The 24694-nt window shown below is 35.8% G+C and overlaps 2 protein-coding genes across 2 annotated transcripts in view; one reads left to right on the top strand and one right to left on the bottom strand.

Moving 5' to 3' along the window:
• The window catches only part of ptpn2b (protein tyrosine phosphatase non-receptor type 2b), a 38678-nt gene extending 24481 nt beyond the window's left edge, over positions 1 to 14197 (top strand). The window contains exon 10 of the mRNA XM_073821771.1: positions 13530 to 14197. Coding sequence (XP_073677872.1) covers positions 13530 to 13554 — 25 coding nt within the window. The 3' untranslated portion in view covers positions 13555 to 14197. The remainder of the gene's footprint in view (positions 1 to 13529) is intronic.
• A 2150-nt stretch (positions 14198 to 16347) lies between these two features.
• Positions 16348 to 24694, bottom strand: psmg2 (proteasome (prosome, macropain) assembly chaperone 2). The gene is made up of 7 exons (XM_073822146.1): positions 24536 to 24694; positions 22876 to 23047; positions 22728 to 22786; positions 21497 to 21615; positions 18157 to 18330; positions 16709 to 16829; positions 16348 to 16602 (listed from the first exon to the last, which is right to left on the bottom strand). The coding sequence occupies exons 1-7, from the start codon at positions 24590 to 24592 to the stop codon at positions 16522 to 16524; spliced, it is 783 nt and encodes a 260-aa protein (XP_073678247.1). The 5' UTR covers positions 24593 to 24694; the 3' UTR covers positions 16348 to 16521.

Here is a 24694-nt window from a genome sequence, read left to right on the forward strand (position 1 = left end):
TCTCCTTCTTTCCAAAGCGCTCTGTAACTTGAGCTCCAGTGGCGTCTGCCGTTGCTAAGCAACCATGAGCCGCGCTCTCCTAAAGACGCGGAAGTTTCAGCAAAGATAAATAAACAAAGATAAATGGATTTCCAAAACTAAAAATTGCTTGCAGTAGCTCAGCTGTTACAGGGATAACATTTTTTAGCAGCAATGATCAGCTGTTCCTCCATCTTGGCTAAGCTTTTAATGTTTTTCGTGAAAGGAAGAAGCTGATTTCCCTTTCATCAGGGTAAAAGCAACATTCATTATTAAATTCATATTATAGCCTTGATTTGCCTGAATTGACAGTGAATAAGGTGAGTCAAACTGTTTATGAAACTACCCAAAATAAGCTTTAAAAAGTATTTTATTTCAGGGTTTTGATTATACTGTACTTTTACATTTTTTTTTATTCTTTGAAAATGCTTACAAAATTACCCCAATTATTCTTGAATTGTTATTTGATTTTTAAGCAGTTCAAAACAACCTGATAAACATAAATGAATTTGTACACATCGCAATATATATCGCAAGAAAAAAAAATATTGCAATGTAATTTTTTCCCAATATCGTGCAGCCCTAGTATCTATCCTACTGGAATGAAACGACAGAAAAACAAAGTAAACTTGAATGTTATTTGGCCCTACAAAGAGATTACGCAACTGCAGATTATCTGAGTACAGTGAAAAACTATAAATTAAGAAGACAAATGACGAGGTACTCTGACTATAGAGACGGGCAGATATCGACAGCACTGGCTGCCCAAAGAGAGCCGCATCTGCCCATACTGTAATCATGGGGAAGTGGAGACAGAGCAACACTTCCTCACCAGCTGTCCTAACTACCAAGAAATTAGAACAAAATTGTATCCAAAATTTGAAACACTTTGCCCTGACTTTAAAATGTTAAACAAGAAAACACAACTTCAATATTTATTAGGTGAAAAACAAGATTGTATCTTACTAGCAGCAAGATACATTGATGCCTGTCACAAAAAGAGGGACTTTTATTACACTGTAGGTCGAAAACGAAACTATATAAATCTGTATAAAGGAAAGACAAAATAAATCACAACAAGAACAATCTGTATATTTCTTGTAATCAAATCAATTTCTTTTGACAAAATACCTAATTAATGCCAAATGATGTTTGACAGTGAACGCATCTCCACCGCATATAGCCCAATCGCTGGTGTCAGTCGCAGATATTAAACATGCGGGTAAGGAAGCGGGGTTTTTTTTTTTTTTTTCACTATCAAAGTTTAGGGTTTTTTTGTGTGTGTGTTTAGCACAAGAAAAAAAATTAATAGAGGTTTGGGACAAGAAGTGAGTGAGTAATTATTTTGGTAAATTGTCTCTTTAATGACAACCAGCAGCATGTTTAGTTCTGTCACTTTAAGAGCTGCACACATTTAATATACAGGCTCACATCTGTTTACTTCAACTTTAGACATAACCAACTGTGTTTATATTTAATCCTTGTGTGTTTTTGACAGTATTAGCGAATCAGATGCAAAAGGTAGCTTAGTCCAGTAATCGGGCGCGGTTTGACAGGCTTTTAGCACGCGAGGACAAAATAACGTTATTTACTGGCAAGGCTTTAGACATGCAAATAATGTACTTTTGTGATCGTGAATAAGTGCAGTGTCCTGTGACTAAATCTGTGTCGTGTTGTACAGTATATTAACCTGGAGACAAACTGTAGCACGATACTATATTTATTCAAAAGCAGATTGTGGAGACATTTTAATTAGGGATGGGGCCGATCCGATCCAGTATCGGTATCGGGTTCCGATACCAGCTTAATTAATGGATCGGAAATTTCCGATCCAACCTAGAGAAATTTCCGATCCAGAGTTATGTCTACGTACAGTGCTGTCTGCTGAAATGACTTCACAAGTGATCCCGGGCTAGGTGACGTGTCTGTGCTCCAATGAGACACTGAGAGAGATGACATGCCTCCTTTCAGAAAATCTTCAGTTTGCAGGTAGCAGTTTAGCATTGAGCGTCATACATGTCCGCTGTGTGGAAATACTTTACGGTCGGAAACGCCGCAAAGACGGCAACGTGCAATGTTTGCAAAGCCGTTGTTCCGAGAGGTGGCACCTCGTGGATTTATTTAGTAGATTAACTGTTAAATATTACCCATCATAGAGTAAAAGTTTATAATTTGTAGACTTCGTGCGTGTTATTTTCTGTTTTTAACGTTGCCGCACACACCTGAAGCGAGCACGCGCACAGAGAGAGAGAGAGAGAGAGAGAGAGAGAGAGAGAGAGAGAGAGAGAGAGAGAGAGAGAGACGTGATTCAAACTGCGCGATTCACAGACTGATTACTCTTTAACGTCTCTTGAACAGAAACATTCATACAAAGTTATGTTTAAATACCCGTTGTTTTATTCTGGTAACACCGTCGGTTATGTCTTCAGTGAACCGAAACAGCTGAGAAGGAGATGCGTGCCAGTATTACGTGCATTAGGCCTTAAAGAGACAGCATCCTATAAATACCTGCAGTGAGAAGCACTAGTTATTTATCAATGAATTATTAAATTTCTGCACCTGAATACTAGTATTATTGATTTTATTAGTAACTTTATGTTGTATTCATCTACACTTGTCATTTGTGTTAGTGTTCTTGTTTTGTTACTTATTATATTAGTTCAGCTAGTTTTTGCTGTGGATTAGAAGTACTTAAAGTAAGCATTCAGTAATTAATAAACAACAAACTTTTTTTTGTTTTGTTTGTTTTTTGCTGATCCGAAAAGTGCACTTATTGCACTTTTATTCAAAATGTTTAACATTTGAAAACCTTATTTTGTTGCTGCTACACAAGCAAGAATTTACTGAATTTATGTTGATCAGATGCACATTGTTCTATTTATAGTGTGAATATTTATTTTTTATTTCAAATATTTGAAAACCTTTTTGTTTTATGCAACAAGAGTGTATATTGCACTAGTATCTAGTAACCCTGTCTTGAAATTTAAATAAATATCAATTTAAACCCTTAAAGTTGCATATTTGTTTTCAGGATGGGATTTCTGCCATTTTCTAACCTCATACTTACCTCAAGTTGCTTTTTGGGAGATACTTAGACTTGCTTGTAGAGAAGTTTGTTACAGCCTCATAAAATCAACAATAATGATAATAGTCATAGTGATATAAAAGCAAATAGAGCTCTGGTATCGGAATAGTATCGGTATCGGCAGATATCCAAATTCAGGTATCGGAATCGGATCGGAAGTGAAATAATGTGGATCGGTGCATCCCTAATTTTAATCGTCCAAGATCAAAATATGCGTCATATCGCACACTTCTACATTACACTAATGAGAATTTTGGGGAATATTGTTTAAAAAATAGTCTTAAGCTAAAATGTGATTTCATATTTTTATCTTTTGATTTTCGGGTCATATGTTAGATTTGAGCAGTGAGTTGGTTCAGGTCAGCGCTGTGTTGAGGGTTTAAGTACAGGGTTTGTGTAATTGTGTCTTATATTGTGGTTGCAGTCTGGGCTGTATTTGCTGTACGTGACACAGCGAGTGCTGCCCTGTTGGGAAACCTCCCCAATGAGGCAGCAATGGCGCATCTGTGGGATTTTTGTAAAGACAAGCTTGTCCGGGCTCCTCAAAATCCTCAGGCTGTACGTGAGAGTCAGACACGGGCCTTGTGTGCTGTGATGTGCTGGTTTGGAGCTTGCTGCTGTTCTCATGGCCGTGGCTGTTGGCATTTTAAGACTAAGCTTCAGCATGGTGTGATGTTTTGCTTTTTTTTTTCTCAGATTTAGACGTTTGCTTTTTCTACTTGAGTAAAATTAAATCATGTTCTCAATGACTAATTTGCGGGGTGTAGATTTGTGCTGAGCCTAAACCTGATGGTATTTCTAGACCGATACTTTAGTTCTTGGCACAGCCTCAGTGCAATAACACTTGAATTGTGTGTGAGTGTGTGTGTGGTTTGCACTTTCTGCAGAATGAGCTAAGAGTGTGTTTTGTTTGGTTCATTGTGTGCCGTTCTGAATCTGACCAAAAAAATCTCCCCCCCCCATTTATCACACTCAGTTTTTTTGCAATACTTTCTTTTTCACATCATTGGAATCGCAGCAACTGTATAATGATCCCACTTAATATTTGTCATTGGATGGATAAATAAATATCAGTGGGTAAATATTTGCATCAGTCAGATGGAGAAAGATAGACGAAATAGTCTAAACCAGTGGTTCTCAACTAAAGCAACTTGCATTTCTGAAATTATTAAAATGCAGTGATATATTATAATCTTAATTACAATGCTTAAAACACATCTAAAATATGCTGGGTTAAAAACAACCATTGGGTAAATATGGGACAAAACACATGCTGGGTATTTTGACCTGGGTGATTATGGTTTATAAATTAACCTATTTGTTGGGTTGTTTTTTTGACATGGTGCTGGCTTAGTCAACATATTTAAGGTTTTTCATTTTAAGGGGAGACACTGCACCTGTCAAATTTGAGATTTTGGGCTTTTTGGTTTTTCAGACTAGTGGAAAGAACACACCAAAAAGACACTAAGTGTTTCTTTTATAGCACTTTATCTATTTGTGGCAATAGATTTCAATTACAATACATATTTTTTAAAGGCCGTTTTCTCAAAATGAGTTTTGTCTTCTACACTGAGCCATAAATCTCCACTTCAGTAGCACTTATGCAAACCAAACTTTACATTTGCATTCCGTTCTGTATCCTGAAGGTTTTTACAGAGGCATTTTTACATATTTAATTTGCTTTATTTTATACATTTTATTCCCCCAAGAATGGTAAAAAAAAAAAAAAAAATACATGGATTTCTGTCTGTTCTGTTTTTTGTCTCAATTAAGGAGTGACAATATGAGATTTGAAAAACATTTGACTCTACTGTGTGAAAGAATTTTGAAACTGACTTCATCCAGTGTTTAGGTTTTGTACTAGAAATGTTGTGTAATTTTATTTCATTAAATAATGCCTCATTTGCATACTTAAACCTAACATTTTAGAAAACTTGTAATACAAAAGATGTTTGCTATTTTCAATGTGATCAATCATCTGGGTAAGTATTAGTTAATTTGTTTACCCTATTCACCTGCAGTGTCTTGCCTTAAAGGTGCCATAGAGTGCATTTATACAATATTTTAAATTGTTCTCTGATATCTACATAGAAGGTATATGGCATAGGAAAGGGCAAAAAATCTCCAGAAATGGTTTTACAGGTCCATTTACAACCCTAGGATTTGTCCCTAGAATGAAATGCTCTGTTATTTGGAAGCTTCATGAATATTAATGAGCTCCGCTCTGATTGGCTGTTTCACAGAGCTCAATAGCTCGCACATGGATAAAAATATATATTTAATTAGAAGCTCTAGCCGCTTTTAATATGCGGTTTGTTGAATCTGCCGCTTTGAATCACGGATATATTAGTCTGATTACTGTGATCGCATGTGTTCTGTGTAAAGTTACAATGCAGAGACACAAGTACTTACCACACAAGTTGAGCTGCTTGGCAGTGATGCTCCAGATCTGTAAATCATTCGCCATCATAAACGCAGTTATTTCTCCATCATTCACCATCATCAGCGCAGTCATCTCTCTGTTTATGTGGTAAGTGAAATCCTATGTATAGCAATGTAACAGGCTAGCGCTAGCATTAAGCTAACCGTGTCCCTTGAGTGACTCGCCTTGTTTAACTGATGTGCTGACGTTACTGATGATTGGGCGATGCAAATGTTGGAGGCTTAACTATTAACGATCTCGGGGATGTTGCATAACAGTCAATGTTGTGTTGGAATTGACCTATTTTTCGGTGGTCTTTTGCAAATACTAGATTTATATAAGAAGGAGGAAACGATGGTGTTTGAGACTCATGGTATATCATGTCCATGTACTGAACTGTTATTATTTAACTATGCCAAGGTAAATTCCGTTTTCCATTCTATGGCACCTTTAAATAATAAAAATTAGGGGTGGGCATAGATTAATTTTTTTAATCTAGATTAAATCTTGGAATTAATCTAGATTAAAATGGCTAATTTGAATTCTGCTGAAGGCATTCAGAATATGTGTGCTACCCAAATAATGACTAAAAGTAAGTCTTCGAGAACGGGCCAGGTGGCGCATTAGACCAGGCGCTCATCTCCTGTTTCCAAAATGCATCACAAACTGCTTGACAATTGCATTTACAACATAATTACCTATACAAACTTGTGTAACCAAGTACTTCTGCGCAAAAGGCTGCACGACGTGCGCGTTGCCGTTAAATACACAGACGCGCACCGGCATGGATTTCTGCGTGCATAGTCTTCCATTAAACTGCGTTGCTTTTAGAAGCGTCAATTCAGTTGTTGCATATAGTTTAATGTCTTTATTTCGGGATTATCAAAGTAAATTATAACTCAAATTTGAGATTTTACTGGGGCACAGCAGATTTTCACTGGGGCATGTGCCCCAGTAAAAAGGGTCTAGCAACGCACCTGCCCTGAAGCGGCTTCATAGCTGCATCCATAGGTGCGTTCCATTCGACCGTAAGTGGACTGCGAAGTGGACTTCACAGGGTATTCCGCCATCTTAAGTGAGATTCCAAACCGAAGGGAGCGAACATGTTCAGTTCGAAGGGCACTGCGAACGGCATAGGGAATAAGGGAACATCGGTACATCATCAGACGAGACGAGACGAAATATGTTCGTCAACGACCTTTTTTTTCATGACTAAGACGAGACGATGACAAGACTGCACCACTGTCCAAAAACGCTGACTAAGACTAAATTAACATGCATTATTGTTGACGAAAAAAGACGAGACGAAAATGTTTTGCATAAAATAAAAACTAAGATAAAATCTCTCTTCATTTTCGTCTACAATCGTCTCTGCTTTTTCATCAGCTGTTACGGCTTTAAAATATTCAAACTGCGCTTTGGCGCGCTGGCTGGCGCTGAGCCAGAGACGGACGAGCTCTGCTCTTGTCATATAATCACAACTATGCAGTGTTTTTAACCACATAACGCTTATTTTAGGTTTCAGACATTTAAATACACATAAGTACTAGTAAAAGGAGACATTTAGAGTTTGTAAAATACACACATAGGTCTATGGAAGCAGCAAATAACAATCTATTCAAATATAATTTGCCGATGTGTTTTATTCATATCACATACACATAGGCTTAGTAACTAAAAAGTTCACTCTATTCCTCTTCTAGTTCACCAGCCACTTACTTGCATGTATTTCGGGAGAAACGGATGAATGTATATGTGCTGTAAATACGGCTGACAGGACTCTCTGAGTCTGAACGGCAGCGCGAACAAATATGGCCGCACCCATCTCACGTTACAGATTACGATCCAAATCATTTATATAGGGTTTTAAACGACGAAACATACTAATTCACACATATTTGTGAATCGGAATATTAGATAGTTCATGGCATGGTAAGCAAGTGTGTGAGTATTCTGGATAAAAAAGGAAAAACGAAATAAAAGCGATCTATCTGTCATACAGTGTTATTGTGTCTGTGTTGTGTCACGTGACAAGCTTGATGCGTCGCCATGGAAACAATAAGGACGAACGTTCTAAAATAACGGTCGCTTAAAAAAAAAACTCACTCTCAGGGGTCCGCTAGAATATTTTAAACTCACCACTGAAAGGGTTAATCATTTGTGAATGTGTCTCCTAAATCAGAAATTGAAAACCAGACACGTTTAACATTTGCATTCAACAAAAATCATTCAACAAGTGTATTTTGTCAGGTAATTCTGACATTTAACCAATGTTTGAGATATGTGAAACACTTTTTTTTACTGAAATGTGTATCAGTAATAATCTCAGTAATAATGTGTTATTTTAAAAAAAGACTACAATTTTTTGACTAAACCTAGACTAAAATATATTGAGTTCTTTTTTGACTAAAACTAGACTAAAATATATTGAGTTCTTTTTTGACTAAAACTAGACTAAAATTAAAAGACTTTTAGTCGACTAAAACTTGACTAAGATACCTTGAGTTTTCTTTTGACTAAAACTAGACTAAAATGACGAGACTTTTAGTCGACTAAAACTTGACTAACAAAAAAAGATATGTGAATGACTAAATATGACTAAAACTAACAAGGACATTTGGCACAAGACTAAGACTAAGACTAAATTAAAAATAGGTGACGAAATTAACACTACTTCACAGGAAGTGGACGGGGAAAACTACCCAACTGTCATTGCGCACCAGTTAGAACTAACGATGGAGCAGAGCTTTTAATGTTTTCAAAAGGCTCTGCAATGGAGCGGTTGCAATGTTGTTGTGATTATTATACAAATTAGAGTGTTTATGAATAGTTATAGCGATTCATGTTACATTTGCATATTGTATTGTATGAATGAAAGTAAAACTGGCAAGGTGAGGCTCTGTCATGTTTTATTTAGTTTTATTTAACATTACCACAAGATACTTACATATAGGCTGCGTGTTGGAAAGAAAGTATGCGAGATAAGACCACTGCAATCTATTAAAGGTCTAAACATATACATTTTGACTATATTTATTATATACATAAGTTTATATGTATTTTATATGTATTTAAATTTGAAAGTAAAATAAATTACAATATTTATTTATGTTATATCATAAAATGCGTGACCCTGCCGTTGATTTGCTTTGATGACGTTCCAGGGCATTCCAAATGAGCGATTATTGTCAGCGAAGTCCACTTCAACGGATATACCGTGCTAAGGGAGTAGGGAGCAGTGAACACTGCGTAGGGACCCTGTCGATCGGAACGCACCTCATGTTTGCACGTCTCATTTGATGTGGTAATTTCACAGAAGTTGAAGACTCGTTCTCGCCCCCTACAGTGCAATTCGTCTAGGTAAACGTCATCCGCGCTAAAATATCAAGGTGAAAGTCATCATATCTTGCGTAGTTTAGACCCAGCTCCCAACCCAAGTTTGAGAATAGATTAACGGCGATATTTTTTTTATCGCCCGATAAGAGTCTCACATTAACGCCGATAACGGCCCACCACTAATAAAAATGCATTCTTATATTGGTTTATATAGGTCTGTAAGACTCTTTTACCCCATGAAACGCATAGCACAACCACAGTTGTAGGTCAAAAAACATAATTTCTTTACGACTGTAAAAAGAAAGACATGAACATCTTGGATGACAAGGGGGTGAGTACATTATCTGTACTAGGGTTGGGCATCTAAGGTATAATGCCGATCCTATACGCATCTCGATACAAAGTATCCAATCCGATATATTAACGATACATTTGTGACATATTGCGATGCAATACGATACGATTCACACCGATATCATGATACGATGCGATAATTCAGCACTAACTAATTAGATCAAGTTTATGTGATGATGTGAAAGAGGATGCGGTGCCATTGAATCAGTTTGATTATTTATTAACCAAGTAAAACCAAGACTTTTTGATTATGTATATATATTAGACAGATTTAAAGCTCCTGAATTCTTTAATTCAGACATTCTAAACAACTACAGAGTACTTTTTCTAAAGTAAGTGAACCTGCCAAACAGAACAACAGGGAGATGCCAGAATACCACTCACTAAACCTGTCCATTTGAACTGGACTGACCGAATATCTACTGTTTGTATCCATCATAAAATGAACATACAAATGAAAAATACAGCAAATACATACTATATCTGTTGTTGCTGGTGCTCATATGTGCATAAACACCACTGACCCTTACAAGATCCACCTCTATGGGTGAGCATCCATTATAAAACACCCACAAGACATTCATTTTGACAACTATGCCAATATTTTGAAATTTCACACAAAAATACTATGGATCAGAGCCCCGAAAGTATGCCTAGTTTATGAATCAACAGCGGACTTATGCGTGCCTAGAATCCGATATGCAAGAGTGTCATTGTTACTATTACTCTGATCGTCTTTACTTTCACATTAGTGCGAGGGTTTGTTTCATGCAGTCAAGAGATGAAGTAGAGACCCGTTTTTCCGCGGGGGTATAGGTTACTTTTATGTAGGCTTTTGCAGGTGGGAGTGGGACAAAGTAACATACATTTCTGCAGGAGCGGACCAAAAAAAGTCCCTTGCAGGTCTCTGATGATGTTTGCGTGCCGCGGTTGAAAGTTTTGAGCCGCTGTTCAGTCTGTATTTAAAGAGTATTTTAAAGCAAGCGAAGAGGCTTGCTGCGCCGAGTCCAAAGCAATCAATCACAGAACACGAAAGAGGCCGTGCTTTAAACCATTTTAGGATAAAATTTCAATTAATTTTAAGCCATCTCGCGGGCCACCGGTTGAGAATCCCTGCTCTATGTGACTTTCTGGACACGCCGCGGTCTCTGTAGTGTTGTGATAGTCTACGTCATTCACGCAGCAGTGAAGGGAGACGTGCTTGCGAAACAGTTCAGAGGGGAGAAAACAATCTAACAATATCTTCCACTTTCTAAATAATAAAAGTATTGTATGTCTACTAATAATTATAAAGATATAAATCGGGATTTACCGATGCAGATATGTTAGAAACGATGCATCGCGATACAAATGCCAATTTGTATCCGATGCGCACTTTTTAAACCGATGCATCGCATCGTTAACGTTTTAAACCGATGCACCGAGTGAATCGGGGAATCTTCCCATCCCTAATCTGTACATTTTTGTTCTGGAAGTTAACTACTACTTTAAAAATAAATCAATAAAATGACCCAACAGTCTGAACCCAGCATTTGGGTTAAAAAATAACCCAGAAAAACTACCCAGCACCTGGTTAAAACTATTTAAAAATAACCAAATAAAATGACCCAGCAGACTGAACTCAGCATAGACCTTTCTCACATTTCCGGGTTTCTTAGCGGCTGAAGTCGTCATAGTTGGATAAACTTCGAGAGCAGTTCCGTTAGCATTTCCATTTGCTCAAATAGCAAAAGAGAAAAACTCCACAACAGTGTTTTCACGGCATAAAAAAGGGAAACTATTAAGAGACAATGATAATGGCAGTCAGAAGAGAGAACAATGTCATATTTACCGTCCCTCCCATATATGCTGTATTGGAAACATCCTCACTTTAGTGTTAACTTGGGTGTTTTTTTGTTTTTTGTAATTTGATGCAAAGGGTAATATAAATACAAAGTAGAGCCATTACAGTCTTGTGAAAAAGGTCCAATTGGGTAAAAAAAAAAAAAAAAAAAAAGTAGCATTTAAGAGTGCAGAAAAAATAAAGTAGAACAACATTAAACTATATAGATTATATTTTTACAACAAAAGTACATTTCAGCTCAAATAGGAAAGTTCTCAGACAAAGCAGGACCACAAAGTCAAAAACGTTGAGAACCACTGGTTAAATCTCAGCCATCATAACATTTTAACACCTGAAGGCAAAGGGGCGAATAAGGAGCAGAGAACAATCTACCAATAATGAATGCAATTTTGCAACCGTAATCATAAAAGCTTGGTCCTAATTGGTTGTTAATGTCCCTGCTGCATGGTGGGCCATTAACAACATATTACTTTGAATAGACTGCCAATCAGTGGCAGAGCTTAAAAGAGCTTAAATTGTGCTTATTGAATGTGCCACTTAAAGGAATCACTCAAAAAATTAAAACTTGTATGAGAAATGTATTTGCACTGGATTCAATATCAATGAACATGTTTAAAGTTAATAATTAAATGCATGCAAATATTAATGCAATGTTACCTCTAATACTGGGTTATTAAATCTGCTTGTTCTTGTTCTATTTTTATTGGCGACAAAGGGTATTTTTCGTAAATGAAAACTAAAACTAATACGAAATAGAATTAATCGATAAAAGATTGAGATTCAAACACATGCAATCTCATTTCTAAATGTCAACTATACCTCATGTCCATTAAACCTTTGAAAAAGTCTTATGGGACATTCAAATTTGTATTTGCACAGCCGCTGACACAGAGAAAGCAGGCATGTTTAGGTAAGAAACAGCTTCACAAAAAGGCTTTTCAAATACAGTCATTCATATTATCACAGCAATACTGGGATTAAAGGTCATAGTTTGGATATAAACATTGATGTCTATGGTAGAAATCAAATTAGAGCATGTAATCTTTTGAAAGTAATTGACACTTAAAATATTGTTTGTCGATTGCATTGTTTTGCCACTAGGTGGAAACAAGGAACTGTTAAAAATGTATTTGTCATTGAATATAGATTTATTCAAAAACACTGGTTCATCCAGTAATGTTTTTTTGAGTCATTTATTCATTTAAACCACTTTTTAATAAATGTAATATTAAAAATTGGTGTATTAAATATATTATGTTTTAAATACACACATTATTTATTAATGGTTTAATAATTCATTCAAATGAATTAAACACTTTTAAACAGACTGCAGCAATTGATATTTTGTCTCACATTAGTTTGCTTAGTTTAGAATTGCAGGGAAATCGTGATCTCTGTTTGATCTCTAAAAAACTAAAACTGAAACTAAACTATATAACTAAATAGAAATGTGTTCACACATTAAAAACAAAGTAAAACTAACAAAATTGTTATTTAAACTAATAAAAACAAAACTATTTTATTGCAAATTTGAAAACTCTTATTGAAATAAAACCATTTTTAAAAAGCAAAACTGTAATAACCTTGAGGGCGAGGCAGAAAAAAATAGAGATTCACAGAAAACGTTTTAAAATTGCATTATACCACTTTAAATAATGAGGGGAGGGCTGTCCCTAATGATCATTTTGGTAATTGAGTAATCAGTCGATTATTCTGATAATTAATCAAGTAATCAGATAAGTATAAATAATTAGTTTGAGGAAATAAAAAAATGGACCTAATCAAAGAAAAGCCTTTAAAATTACTTGAATACATATATAATAGTAATGAAACAATATTTAGTTCAAATAAAGTATCAAAAGCAAGTAGTGATATGGTGTTATTAAACAAAACTGTTCAAATACAAAATGTATTATAAACAATAGAGCTGAAGTACATTACGCCCAACGGCTTGACGATTGTTTTTACACTTTTCTGCGTTGTTTAATATTGACTAAACAACATTTAATTCAGATGTCCACTTAATATTCAATATTTGTCCATTTCTTTACGACAGAGTGAGGGTTTAAGCTTTGTATTGAAATTGTGATGAACAGTTGAACATATTGAGAAAGATATTGATGTATACTTCTGTGTTTGCATAAGTTTATAAATGATTTACCTCACAAATCTGATGAAATGGCACACCTTATTATAAACCCAAACTCACAACAACATGCAGAGATGGAGTTTGAGATGCTCCACACATGTAAATGATGACAGTTTGTGTGGAGCAGCATTTACAATGAATGGAGCCACTGTGAGATGCATGTATCCCAATTGTCTTTTAGAGCTTAGCAGCCCAAATCCACATTTTCTGCTTTGTGTTCATAGAAGAAAGTAAATTATGCAGGTTTAGAACCAAATGAGGGCAAGTGAATGTTTAATTTTAACATTTTTGACTTTGTATTCTGATTGTATTGTATTGACAGAGCGAGAACAACCAGTGACTCCTAACTCCATGGCAACCTCAGCAAGAGATCTCATCCCATAATGCTCTCCCATCCACACCTGTGTTTTCAGAAGTCGTTTACAGCATAAACTCTTTGAGAAGGTTTCTCCACTCCGAACAACAGCACACACCAGCACTATATCTGTGGATGAAACTCAGTGTAATATCAAGAGGACAGCGCATCGCCATGGTTAGGATTGGTTTTAATTTCGTTGGACCTATTTTGTGTCTCTTTTTTATTTTGCTTTTTGTTTTGTTGGAAAAAAGCAGCAGGATCTGATGTAAGGTCTATGCATTTCTAATGCTGTTCACACATTGTATTTTTAGACAACTTTTTTTCAGAGGCAAAATGAAATGCTCTATTTTTTATATGAAATTACTTGAAATTTCCTATCATATCTACAGGGCTGTACGCTCAAATCCAGTTTGTGAGATTGTTAGATGACGTCTTATGCTGAAGAGTGCTCACGTCGTGTACATAGTGTACCTTATGAGATGTAAAAAAAAAAAAACAAATCGATTGTACAAAATGATGAACAGACATTGCATTTGGTGACGACACAGAACAAACCAGCAGTGTCTGATGTTGAAGAGTCTTACTTTTCTTTACCCAAGAGTAGGATCCATGAATAAATCTGCTATCATTTAGTTTCTGTAACAATGCGTCGCTTCGTTCATTTTTTCCAAACAGTCACACACCAGGCTAAAATCATGGTCGTATGAATCTCTCTGCAGACTAAACTTGCTGTACTGTATTATATTCCAGTTTCCCTTACTGTTAGATCACTTTGCGTTTGGAGTGAGCCATTTCCAGTTCCTAAGTCACCCCAAAATAAGACCATGTTTGTGCGATTTAAGCTTTTTTTTTTTTTGCCTATTTTCATTACAGTTAAGCACATTTTCCCATAAATCCTTAGTGCTTGTTTTTTTACTATAACATACGGTCATAATATTTTTGCTTCTATTCATCAAGGCTGCATTTATTTGATCAAAAATACTGTAAAAAATAGATCCCGTTGAGGTCAACTTTGCATACACCTTGCAGAATGTTATTTGACCAAAATAAGAGGGATCATACAAAATGCATGTTTTTTTTTTTTTTTTCTAAAAGAAGACTGCATATAGTCCACAAAAGAAAATAATAGTTGAATTTATAAAAATGACCCTGTTCAAAAGTTTACATACACTTGATTCTTAATACTGTGTTTTTACATGAATGATCCACAGCTGTGTTTTTTTGTTTAGTGATAGTTGTTCATGAGTCACTTGTTTGTCCTGAACAGTCAAACTGTTCGCTGTTCTTCAGAAAAATCCTTCAGGTCCCACAAATGCTTTGGTTTTTCAGCAGTTTTGTTTATTTGAACCCTTTCCAAAAATGACTGTATGATTTTGAGATCCATCTTTTCACACTGAGGACAACTGAAGGACTCATATGCAACTATTACAGAAGGTTCAAACGCTTGCATGAAGAAATGGGGGGGGGGTGAAAACTTTTTGTAACTTTTGTTTTCTGGGAAACATCTAAGTATCTTCTGTAGCTTCTGAAAGGCAGTACTTAATGAAAAACTTTTGATATTTAGGCAAAATAAGAAAAATCTACACATTCATTCAGTTCAAAAGTTTTCACCCCTGGCTCTAAATGCATTGTTTCCTTCTGAAGCATCAGTGAGTGTTTGAACCATCTGTAATAGTTGCATATGAGTCCCTCAGTGTGAAAAGATGGATCTCAAAATCATACAGTCATTGTTGGAAAGGGTTCAAATACACAGAAATGCTGAAAAAACAAATAATTTGAACGATCTGAAGGATTTTTCTGAAGAACAGCAGACAGCAGTTTAACTGTTCAGGACAAACAAGCTCATGAACAACTATCACTAAACAAACACAGCTGTGGATCATTCAAGTAACAACACAGTATTAAGAATCAAGTGTATGTAAACTTTTGAACAGGGTATTTTTTATAAATGTAACTGTTATTTTCTCTTGTGGACTATATGTAAATATTTTATGTGAAATCTTATTTAGGCTAGAACTAAATAAAAATAACATGCGTTTTGTATGATCCCTCTTATTTTGGTAGACTAATTAACATTTGGCAGATTCTGCAAGGTGTATGTAAATATTTGATATCAACTGTATTTTACATATTGTAAAATGTAATTTTTTCCTGTGATCAAAGCTGAATTTCCAGTATCATTCCTGCAGTCTTCAGTGTCACATTATCCTTTAGAAGTCATTCTACTATAACATTTATTGGCATTATCAAAGTTAAAAAGTGCTGATTAATATTTGTGTGGAAAACATGAAACATTAATGATTTTTTGTGAACATAAAGCTCAAACAGCATTTATTGAAAATTGAAACTTCCATAAAAAAATCTTACTAAGCCCAAAAGGCGATGTATGATCTGGACATATCTTGGTTGTTTTTGTTAGATTCAGCCCCTGATATTTCATTTGCGTCATTGTGCGCTGTGTAGATTTGAGACAGCCATGATGGGACCCTGCTAACATAGTCATTTCTGGTGCACCAACAATGAAAAAGTAGCCAAGCTATGCACAAGGGGCTTTAAATGTTTTCGTTTTCTTACCACAAGAACGTCACACAACTGGTCCCAGCAGGTTCAGAGTTACGTCACATTACAAGAAGCGCTACTCTGCTGGGAAACTCAGGTGGCAGAGAGCCAGAGCCATCCTGTCATCCACCGGTGGGTGGAGAGAGAGATGAAAACTAAACAGCATGACTAGTGTTATATAGAAGAAAAAAAAAAAAACGACACTGGACACATGATGTGGCAAAAAATAATGTTACGGTTTATTGTTTCTGTGCTATTTCACTTATTTACAAGCAAAATGTGTATTTAGCGCTTAGCAACTATCAGTCCATCAGCGATTTCTCTGGTTCATAAAACGTCACATCTGCAGAGTTGCATCAGGCATATCCATATGCAAGCATGATGTTCCAGCTACACTTCAGAAGAGAAGAGGAGGGATGCCGCTGCCAAACAGCAGCCTCCATGAAGGAGGAACTCGCCACTGCACTGAACCCTGCGTCTAAGAGAAAACCATTAACAAACCTTCACTTCAGGTAATGTTTCCATGCTTTAGAAAGCTCAATTTGAATTCACTTTTCAGATCCACTACATTTTCTCACACTCACAGGTTTTTCCAGCAGATGGAGCCAGTCGTTGAGATGGTTGATGAGTGCAAATGCATCAGGGATGTTGTCTCCTTCTGAGCAGAAGATCAGCACTACTGCCATTGGGATGTCTTCTGTGCAGCTGGACCAGACAAAAAAAAACTATTGGTTGGATTCTCAATAGGTTATTTGCAATCACGGGATTCTGATAACACGCAAAATGCAGCTAGAGGGCAGGAAGTGATTTTTCTCAATAGAATCACTAGCAGAAACTCGAAATGCCTATGTTTTGAGTTGTTTATGGAAATTGGTCAAACCTAGAAATTTCAGTTCGTATCGTGTATGAAAATTTGCTATTCATAAGCAAGAAATTGACTGAAAAACGCAGGAAAAGTGGCTTGTAAGCCTGCGTCTGGTCAGGAGGAGAGTCGGATAGTGCTTGTGTGTGCAAATGGTTAATAAAATATAAGATATAAAGAAATAATGATTAGACACAGGGTGAGATGGTGAGAATTCACTAAATGCCACATGTAGACATAATGTTAATAAGACATTATATTTGCGATTGATGACAACAGAACCTTGTGAGATTGGCATAAATTGAATTGAGTGACAGCTTTTGTAGTGACTATGGAGCTATATTTGCTCGCTTTCCGTGCTGCTAACAGGACCAACAGCCAAAGCCCTGTACAGCAGTAGTTGCAGGAGAGACATATATCCTGCATTCTTTACATAAATGTGGGAATCACTTTCGAAATGGCTTTTTGCAATCAGGTTTACTTAGCTGCCTGCCATCGAGGCTATAAATATAAGCTATTTTAATTTGATTGAAAAAAATCCTCTTTATAACAGAAGGATCACATCCAACATATATTGTGATTTTCTGTTTGTAACGTTCTCTTGTAATAGCTGCTAAACCAGTACAGACAAACTTTCCTCCATCTCATCCGTTCTGCTTTCAGTCACGCACGTAAAGCGAAACTTTTTTCAATTTCTGAACTGATTATAGCGTAGAAAGCGAGCAAATAGTGCCTTCATATAGTCAGTAAAAAGCTGTCACTCAAATTTATTGCAATATCCGTTAAGCTCTCGAAACTACAAATATACATTGTGTCTATGTGTGGCGTTTAGCATTGAGTAAATTCTCACTGTCTCACCATGTATCTATTTATATATTTCTTTATTAATATCTTAACATATCTCTTTCTTAACCATTTGCACACACAAGTATTATCCGGCTCTCCTCCTGACCGCAAACGGAGGTTTACAAGTCGCTTTTCAGTCAATTACTTGCCTTTCCCCCATTAAGAACAGCAGATTTTCATACAATGATAAAATTCCTTGTGGTTTCTCAGTTTGACCGATTTTGAGCGCCTATTAACTATGCAAAACATAAGCATTTTTAAAAAACATGTGCAAACAACCTATTATAGATTTGACAGAATTGTTTGATTTATGGCACTTTTTACCAGTCTGTGTAAAGGGCTTTGGTCACTCCTCCTCCGGGAATGTAGAGGCGCTGCTCTGAGTCGGAGATCCCGGGAAACATACTTATCCTCTCCATCTCCCTCCAGCCTAGCTTTTCCACCTTCTGTCCCTCCTCCTTCTGCAGAGACGGGGTCAGAAGGAACCGCAGAGGAGTGCTGCGCAAACAAAAATGATAGAAGTAAGCAACAATAACATTTCAGGGGAAAGTTACAGTAGAGTTAAAGGAACGCTTGACAGTATTGTGCCTCAAGTTGATGGAAATGCCTCTGCAAACTAAGGTTTGAAAGTGGCAATAATTAGTAAGTAAGTGATTAGTCATTTGTGTTACGTTACTTTTTTGTTACTTTTTAAATCTGGGCAGGGCTTGCTTGTTTGTTTTTAATATAAAAAGCTCTATTTTTGTCAAATGTAAAAGCCTTTTCTCTAAGCCTGAGGCTTTTGGTGTGAAAAGTAAATTCATGTCTGTACAGTAGACCGCAGAAGAAAAAATGTCAACTCTTCAGCAATAAAAAAGGAAAACAAATGTTAGATTATCTTGAGTCGTTTTGCTTATTAGTAAGGATGAATTGGATCATCGAAGGTCAGCAGCAAAGACATCGGTTAATAAAATGGGATTAAATACATAAAGGATATTAGTATTATTTAACATTTAATTATTGCAGGTTTGTTGAATTTCACTGGTTTTATTCATTTTGAGGATTACTGTATCTGTTTTTTTTAGTGAGTGAGATGAATCAATGCATGTTCACATTTATAAATGGTGGAAAAAGTAACTGGCGTTACTTATTTGAAAAAGTCAGATAATTTCTTGTCAATAATGTGTTACTTTACTAGTTACTTAGAAAAAGTAATATTATGTAACTTGCGTTACTTGTAATGCGTTACCCCCAACGCTACAGTAGTTTGGCCAAAACTATTATAACACTGGTATTTTTACCAGCTAAAATGGTTTTAAGTCAGTTATGTCTATCTTTTGCTGTAGTGTGTCAGTAGGAAATATAAGTTTACATTTTAAATGTTCATTTTGCCAATAATTTTAGTTTGCACAAGGTTTCTGACAACAGCCAGTGCTCCACACAGAGATCTAATCTCATCCTCATCCAGTCTGTCTGGAATCACATGAAGAAACAACAACCTGAGACACTAAATCCAGAAGAGAACTGTGGCAACGTCTCCAAGATGCTTTAAGAAACCAACCTGCAAGTCTACTGTACAGTTGTGGCCAAAAGTTTTGAGAATGACACAAATATTAGTTTTCACAAAGTTTGCTGCTCAACTGCTTGTAGATCTTTGTTTCAGTTGTTTCTGTGATGTACTGAAATATAATTACAAGCACTTCATACGTTTCAAAGGCTTTTATTGACAATTACATGACATTTATGCAAAGAGTCAGTATTTGCAGTGTTGGCCCTTCTTTTTCAGGACCTCTGCAATTCGACTGGGCATGCTCTCAATCAACTTCTGGGCCAAATCCTGACTGATAGCAACCCATTCTTTCATAATCACTTCTTGGAGTTTGTCAGAATTAGTGGGGTTTTGTTTGTCCACCCGCCTCTTGAGGATTGACCACAAGTTCTCAATGGGATTAAGATCTGGGGAGTTTCCAGGCCATGGACCCAAAATGTCAACGTTTTGGTCCCCGAGCCACTTAGTTATCACTTTTGCCTTATGGCACGGTGCTCCATCGTGCTGGAAAATGCATTGTTCTTCACCAAACTGTTGTTGGATTGTTGGAAGAAGTTGCTGTTGGAGGGTGTTTTGGTACCATTCTTTATTCATGGCTGTGTTTTTGGGCAAAATTGTGAGTGAGCCCACTCCCTTGGATGAGAAGCAACCCCACACATGAATGGTCTCAGGATGCTTTACTGTTGGCATGACACAGGACTGATGGTAGCGCTCACCTTTTCTTCTCCGGACAAGCCTTTTTCCAGATGCCCCAAACAATCGGAGAGAGGCTTCATCTGAGAATATGACTTTGCCCCAGTCCTCAGCAGTCCATTTGCCATACTTTTTGCAGAAGATCAATCTGTCCCTGATGGGGTTTTTTTGGAGAGAAGTGGCTTCTTTGATGCCCTTCTTGACACCAGGCCATCTTCCAAAAGTCTTGGCCTCACTGTGCGTTCAGATGCGCTCACACCTGCCTGCTGCCATTCCTGAGCAAGCTCTGCACTGGTGGCACTCTGATCCCGCAGCTGAATCCTCTTTAGGAGACGATCCTGGCGCTTGCTGGACTTTCTTGGACGCCCTGAAGCCTTCTTAACAATAATTGAACCTCTTTCCTTGAAGTTCTTGATGATCCTATAAATGGTTGATTTAGGTGCAATCTTAGTAGCCACAATATCCTTGCCTGTGAAGCCATTTTTATGCAACGCAATGATGGCTACATGCGTTTCTTTGCAGGTCACCACGGTTAACAATGGAATAACAATGATCTTTTAACATGTCAAGTCTGCCATTCTAACCCAATCAGCCTGACATAATGATCTCCAGCCTTGTGCTCGTCAACATTCTCACCTGAGTTTACTAGACGATTACTGAAATGATCTCAGCAGGTCCTTTAATGACAGCAATGAAATGCAGTGGAAAGTTTTGCAAATTGCTATTATAAAAACTTAAGCAGCAACTTTTCCAATTTCCTATATTTATGTAATTCTCAAAACTTTTGGCCACGACTGTACTGTTTAAAGTTTTGGGCACTTGTGTAAAAATGCTGTAAGATGAGAATGCTGTCAAAAAAGTCATAAATAGATTATCAATTAACTTCTATTAACTAATTTAAATCAGCATTTGGTGTGACCATCCTTTGCGTTTAAAGCGGCTTTTGCCAAGGTGCACTTGTGCATAGTTTTTCAGATAGGTCTCTTGAGGCATCTTGGAGACGTTGCCACAGTTCTCTTCTGGATTTAGTCTGTCTCAGGTTGTTGTTTCTTCGTGTGATTCGAGACAGACTGGATGATGATGATGAGATCAGATCTCTGTGTGGAGCACTGGCTGTTGTCAGACACCTTGTGCAAACAAAAATCTCACTGGATTGTTACAATTAATGGCAAAATGAATGTTTGGAAATGTAAACTGAGATTTCCTACTGACACACTACAGCAAAACATAGAAATAACTGACTTAAAACCATATTTCAGCTGGTGAAAATACTTGTTCTAATCATTTTGGCCACCACTGAATTAACATTAAATGTAGTGATTGAAAAATGTTCTACCCAGTGACATTTAGACCATTTTTGTTTGGCTTTAGTGCCTGAACACTTTTATATAGCACAAATACATGGCATTTATATATTGTATCATATCCTCAGTATTTCATTACCCATGAAGCTGTTGGTCATCTCTCTGATATGCGTGACTGCTAGACAACAGCACACTCCTGAGGAATCCACTGCTCTTGATCCAGGAAACCATCAGCTTTCGGAATGATCTGACCTTTGTCTAAGAAAGGTAAACCCCAGAGAGTCATTTGCAACTGAGATGAAAACAAACTGTATCCACCTTATTCATTAACATGGAAGTAAGCCTATGGGCGAGATTTCCGGTTTATTATCCACTATAGGGAAATAATGAGAAGAATACCAACATGCAGTAAACAGCAACACCAGTGTGTTCATAATCAGTTTGCAATAGCAAGCAGCAAAATGAGTTGTTTTGTAGAGCTAAAAATATCTGGACGTGAATGAGACCGGAAGCCGGAATTTTTTTGTACAAATGGTTGCATCTGCTCTTACTGGAAAAATAGAGCGGATATATGGGCAAGTGATATATATATTGTTTAAGTAATCTGTGCAAGCTGAGTAAATTAGAGAAAAACCTAAAAATAAAGAATATAAAATGAACAATAATAAAATAAAAACATTAAGATATCTAAATTCTTCTTTTAAAAAATATTTATTAAATAATAAATATATACATTTCATTAAAACGTAATTTTTTTAAATAAAGTAAAATAATAAATTAAGAATTTTATTTAAATACAAGTGACATAATTTAAATAAATACATAAATTGTTTTAAATTTTAATTAAATTTATTTAAATATCACACAGTAAATTAGAGAAAAACTTAAAAATAAAGAAAATAAAATAAAAACATTAAGACACCTAAATTCTATTTAAAAAAAATACTTATTAAATAATACATATATACATTTCATTAAAACATGTAATTTAGTAAAATAATAAAGAATTATTGAAATACAAGTGACATTATTTAAATAAATTTATTTAAATTTTAATATCACACAGTAAATTAATGTAAGATAAATTAGAGAAAAACTTCAAATAAAAATAAAGAATATAAAACAATAATATATTAAATATTAAAATACATTAAGATTAAGAATTTTATTTGTATACAAGTGAGATGATTTAAATTGTAATTAAATTGATTAAGCAAAAAAATTATATAAGTAAAAAATGTAAAATTTTACAAATATTTTAAACATACTTCTAATACTAATTTAAATGATAAATAAAATATATATCTGCCTGTTTCGGTCAACCACTACATTGAAAGTGTTCACTTGCTGTAAAAATGCGCATAGCTGACCTGAATGATGGGTGTCCTTATCTGCAGCACAGCCAGCTTCAAGTCACTGTGAGAGTACACTGCACAAACACACATTCACAACATCAGACACTGCTTATAACAGCTTATCCTCAAGAAATGTCAGATTAAATCAGTAGTATCCCATTACCCTCTGCGCTGGTGCTGAGCTGTGCAGCGTCCTCAGTAGATGTGGCATAAGGGTTGTTCCCAACCATGGGGATGAGACAGTCTGTGTGGAAGTATCCCACTCTGGGCATGTTCAGTGTTGAAATCAGGAGATCCACCGCTAGCTGCCCAACATTTCCAACCGATACCGCAGGCTTTGTACATTAGAAACAGTCATAAGTAGCTTTATGGGGTTATTTTACGCTTTAAACAACAGAAACAGACAAATACAACAGATATTATATATAAAATATAAAAATAAAATAAAAATTACAATTACAAACGGACAGTTTTGATTGCTTTTCTATTACAGTTTTTTTTACAGACGCTAGGACACATTTCTCAATACTTAGGTCACTTTTGCAAAACTCTTCACACAATTCTCCTAACCGACTTTCAGCTTGGCAAAGCAGTTCATTTCACATTCAAAATGCACTACAACTACCAAAACACTTTATTCAGGTCTCAAATAAACTCATTCTTCCAGAACACTAGCAAAGGTTGACAGCCGACAAACACACTTTGTCACCCACAAAACAATGAGCTAAAAAACACTAACAACATGTAGCATTACACAGTGTTTTCTTGTGTAAAACAAGGACACATCTCTGTTTATAATTGCAATATATATTGTTTATAACTGCAGTATATGTTACTGGAATGAATCAGACATGATGCAGAATTCGTCAATATTTTATGTCGTTTTTTAATTTTATTTTTTTGCACTAAGTAATTCCAGAATACAAGAATTTGTATAGACACCATCCACTGATACAGATACAGTAGTAATGCTAATCTACTCACATTTTTAGATTTCACATATGTTTCAGTAAAATATTGCTGTTGAATTTTGCTGTCTTATTCAGTTTTGCATTGTTATTGTTTTGACAACAGTTTTGAAAACAGTATGTAAGCACGTGCAAAATGTCCTGTACATACAAAGATTTTTAGCAGTTGTGTCTGAGTGAGAAAAGAATTGATGAAATTTGAGAGATGTAGTCATTGAATGCATTTTGTGCCAAAACAATGATAATTGATCCTCAGTTTAGCCCACGTAGACTTCTGTTGTGCTCACTGTGTGAAGACTTTTGCAAAAGTGACCTAAGTATTGAGAAATGTGTCCTAGTGTCAGTAAAAAACTGTAATACTAGATGAATGGTGCAGAAATAGTTTTCCAACTCTTTATAAAACACTGTGAAACTGTTTTTGTTAGTAAATGTACACTTATGAATGTGAAACCAAGCCAGTAATGTAAATAGGTTAATAACAAAAGCTTCGTTATTCATGTCATCATAATCAAAACATCCTAAAACCACATTTTCAAAATGCAAATTAAAATGAGAGAGTATCTTTTCTTTGATAAACAGAGGTATCATACCATAACTTTTTAACATGGCTACAGTGTCCAAGTATGAAGAGCAATTGACATCAATATCTCTCCTAAACTTGCTGAGAAAATGTTTAACAGGATAGATATTATGAATTATCTTAAAAGAGATTTCTTTTATCTTGTTTGTAACAAAAAACGTGTGAGGTAATAACCAAACAGGGTTTCTAACAGTAGCTTAATGCTCACAGAAGACAGCATGCGTTTGTCATCATGATGAAGCTGATATACTAATAACGGCAAAAACTTCACTTACCATTATCAGAGTGAAGCCTTTAAAAGACGGAACAACATCCTCCGACGAAATGAACATTTTAGAACTGTTTATTTCTCACGTAGAAAGTAAATGTAGATGAATTGAAGTTGATCCGTAGTGATTTTTACTTTCAATTTCCTGCGCTGTGGAAAAAGGACC

Source organism: Garra rufa, chromosome 17 (genome assembly GCF_049309525.1).
Source record: "Garra rufa chromosome 17, GarRuf1.0, whole genome shotgun sequence".
In the NCBI taxonomy this organism is placed as follows: domain Eukaryota; kingdom Metazoa; phylum Chordata; class Actinopteri; order Cypriniformes; family Cyprinidae; genus Garra; species Garra rufa.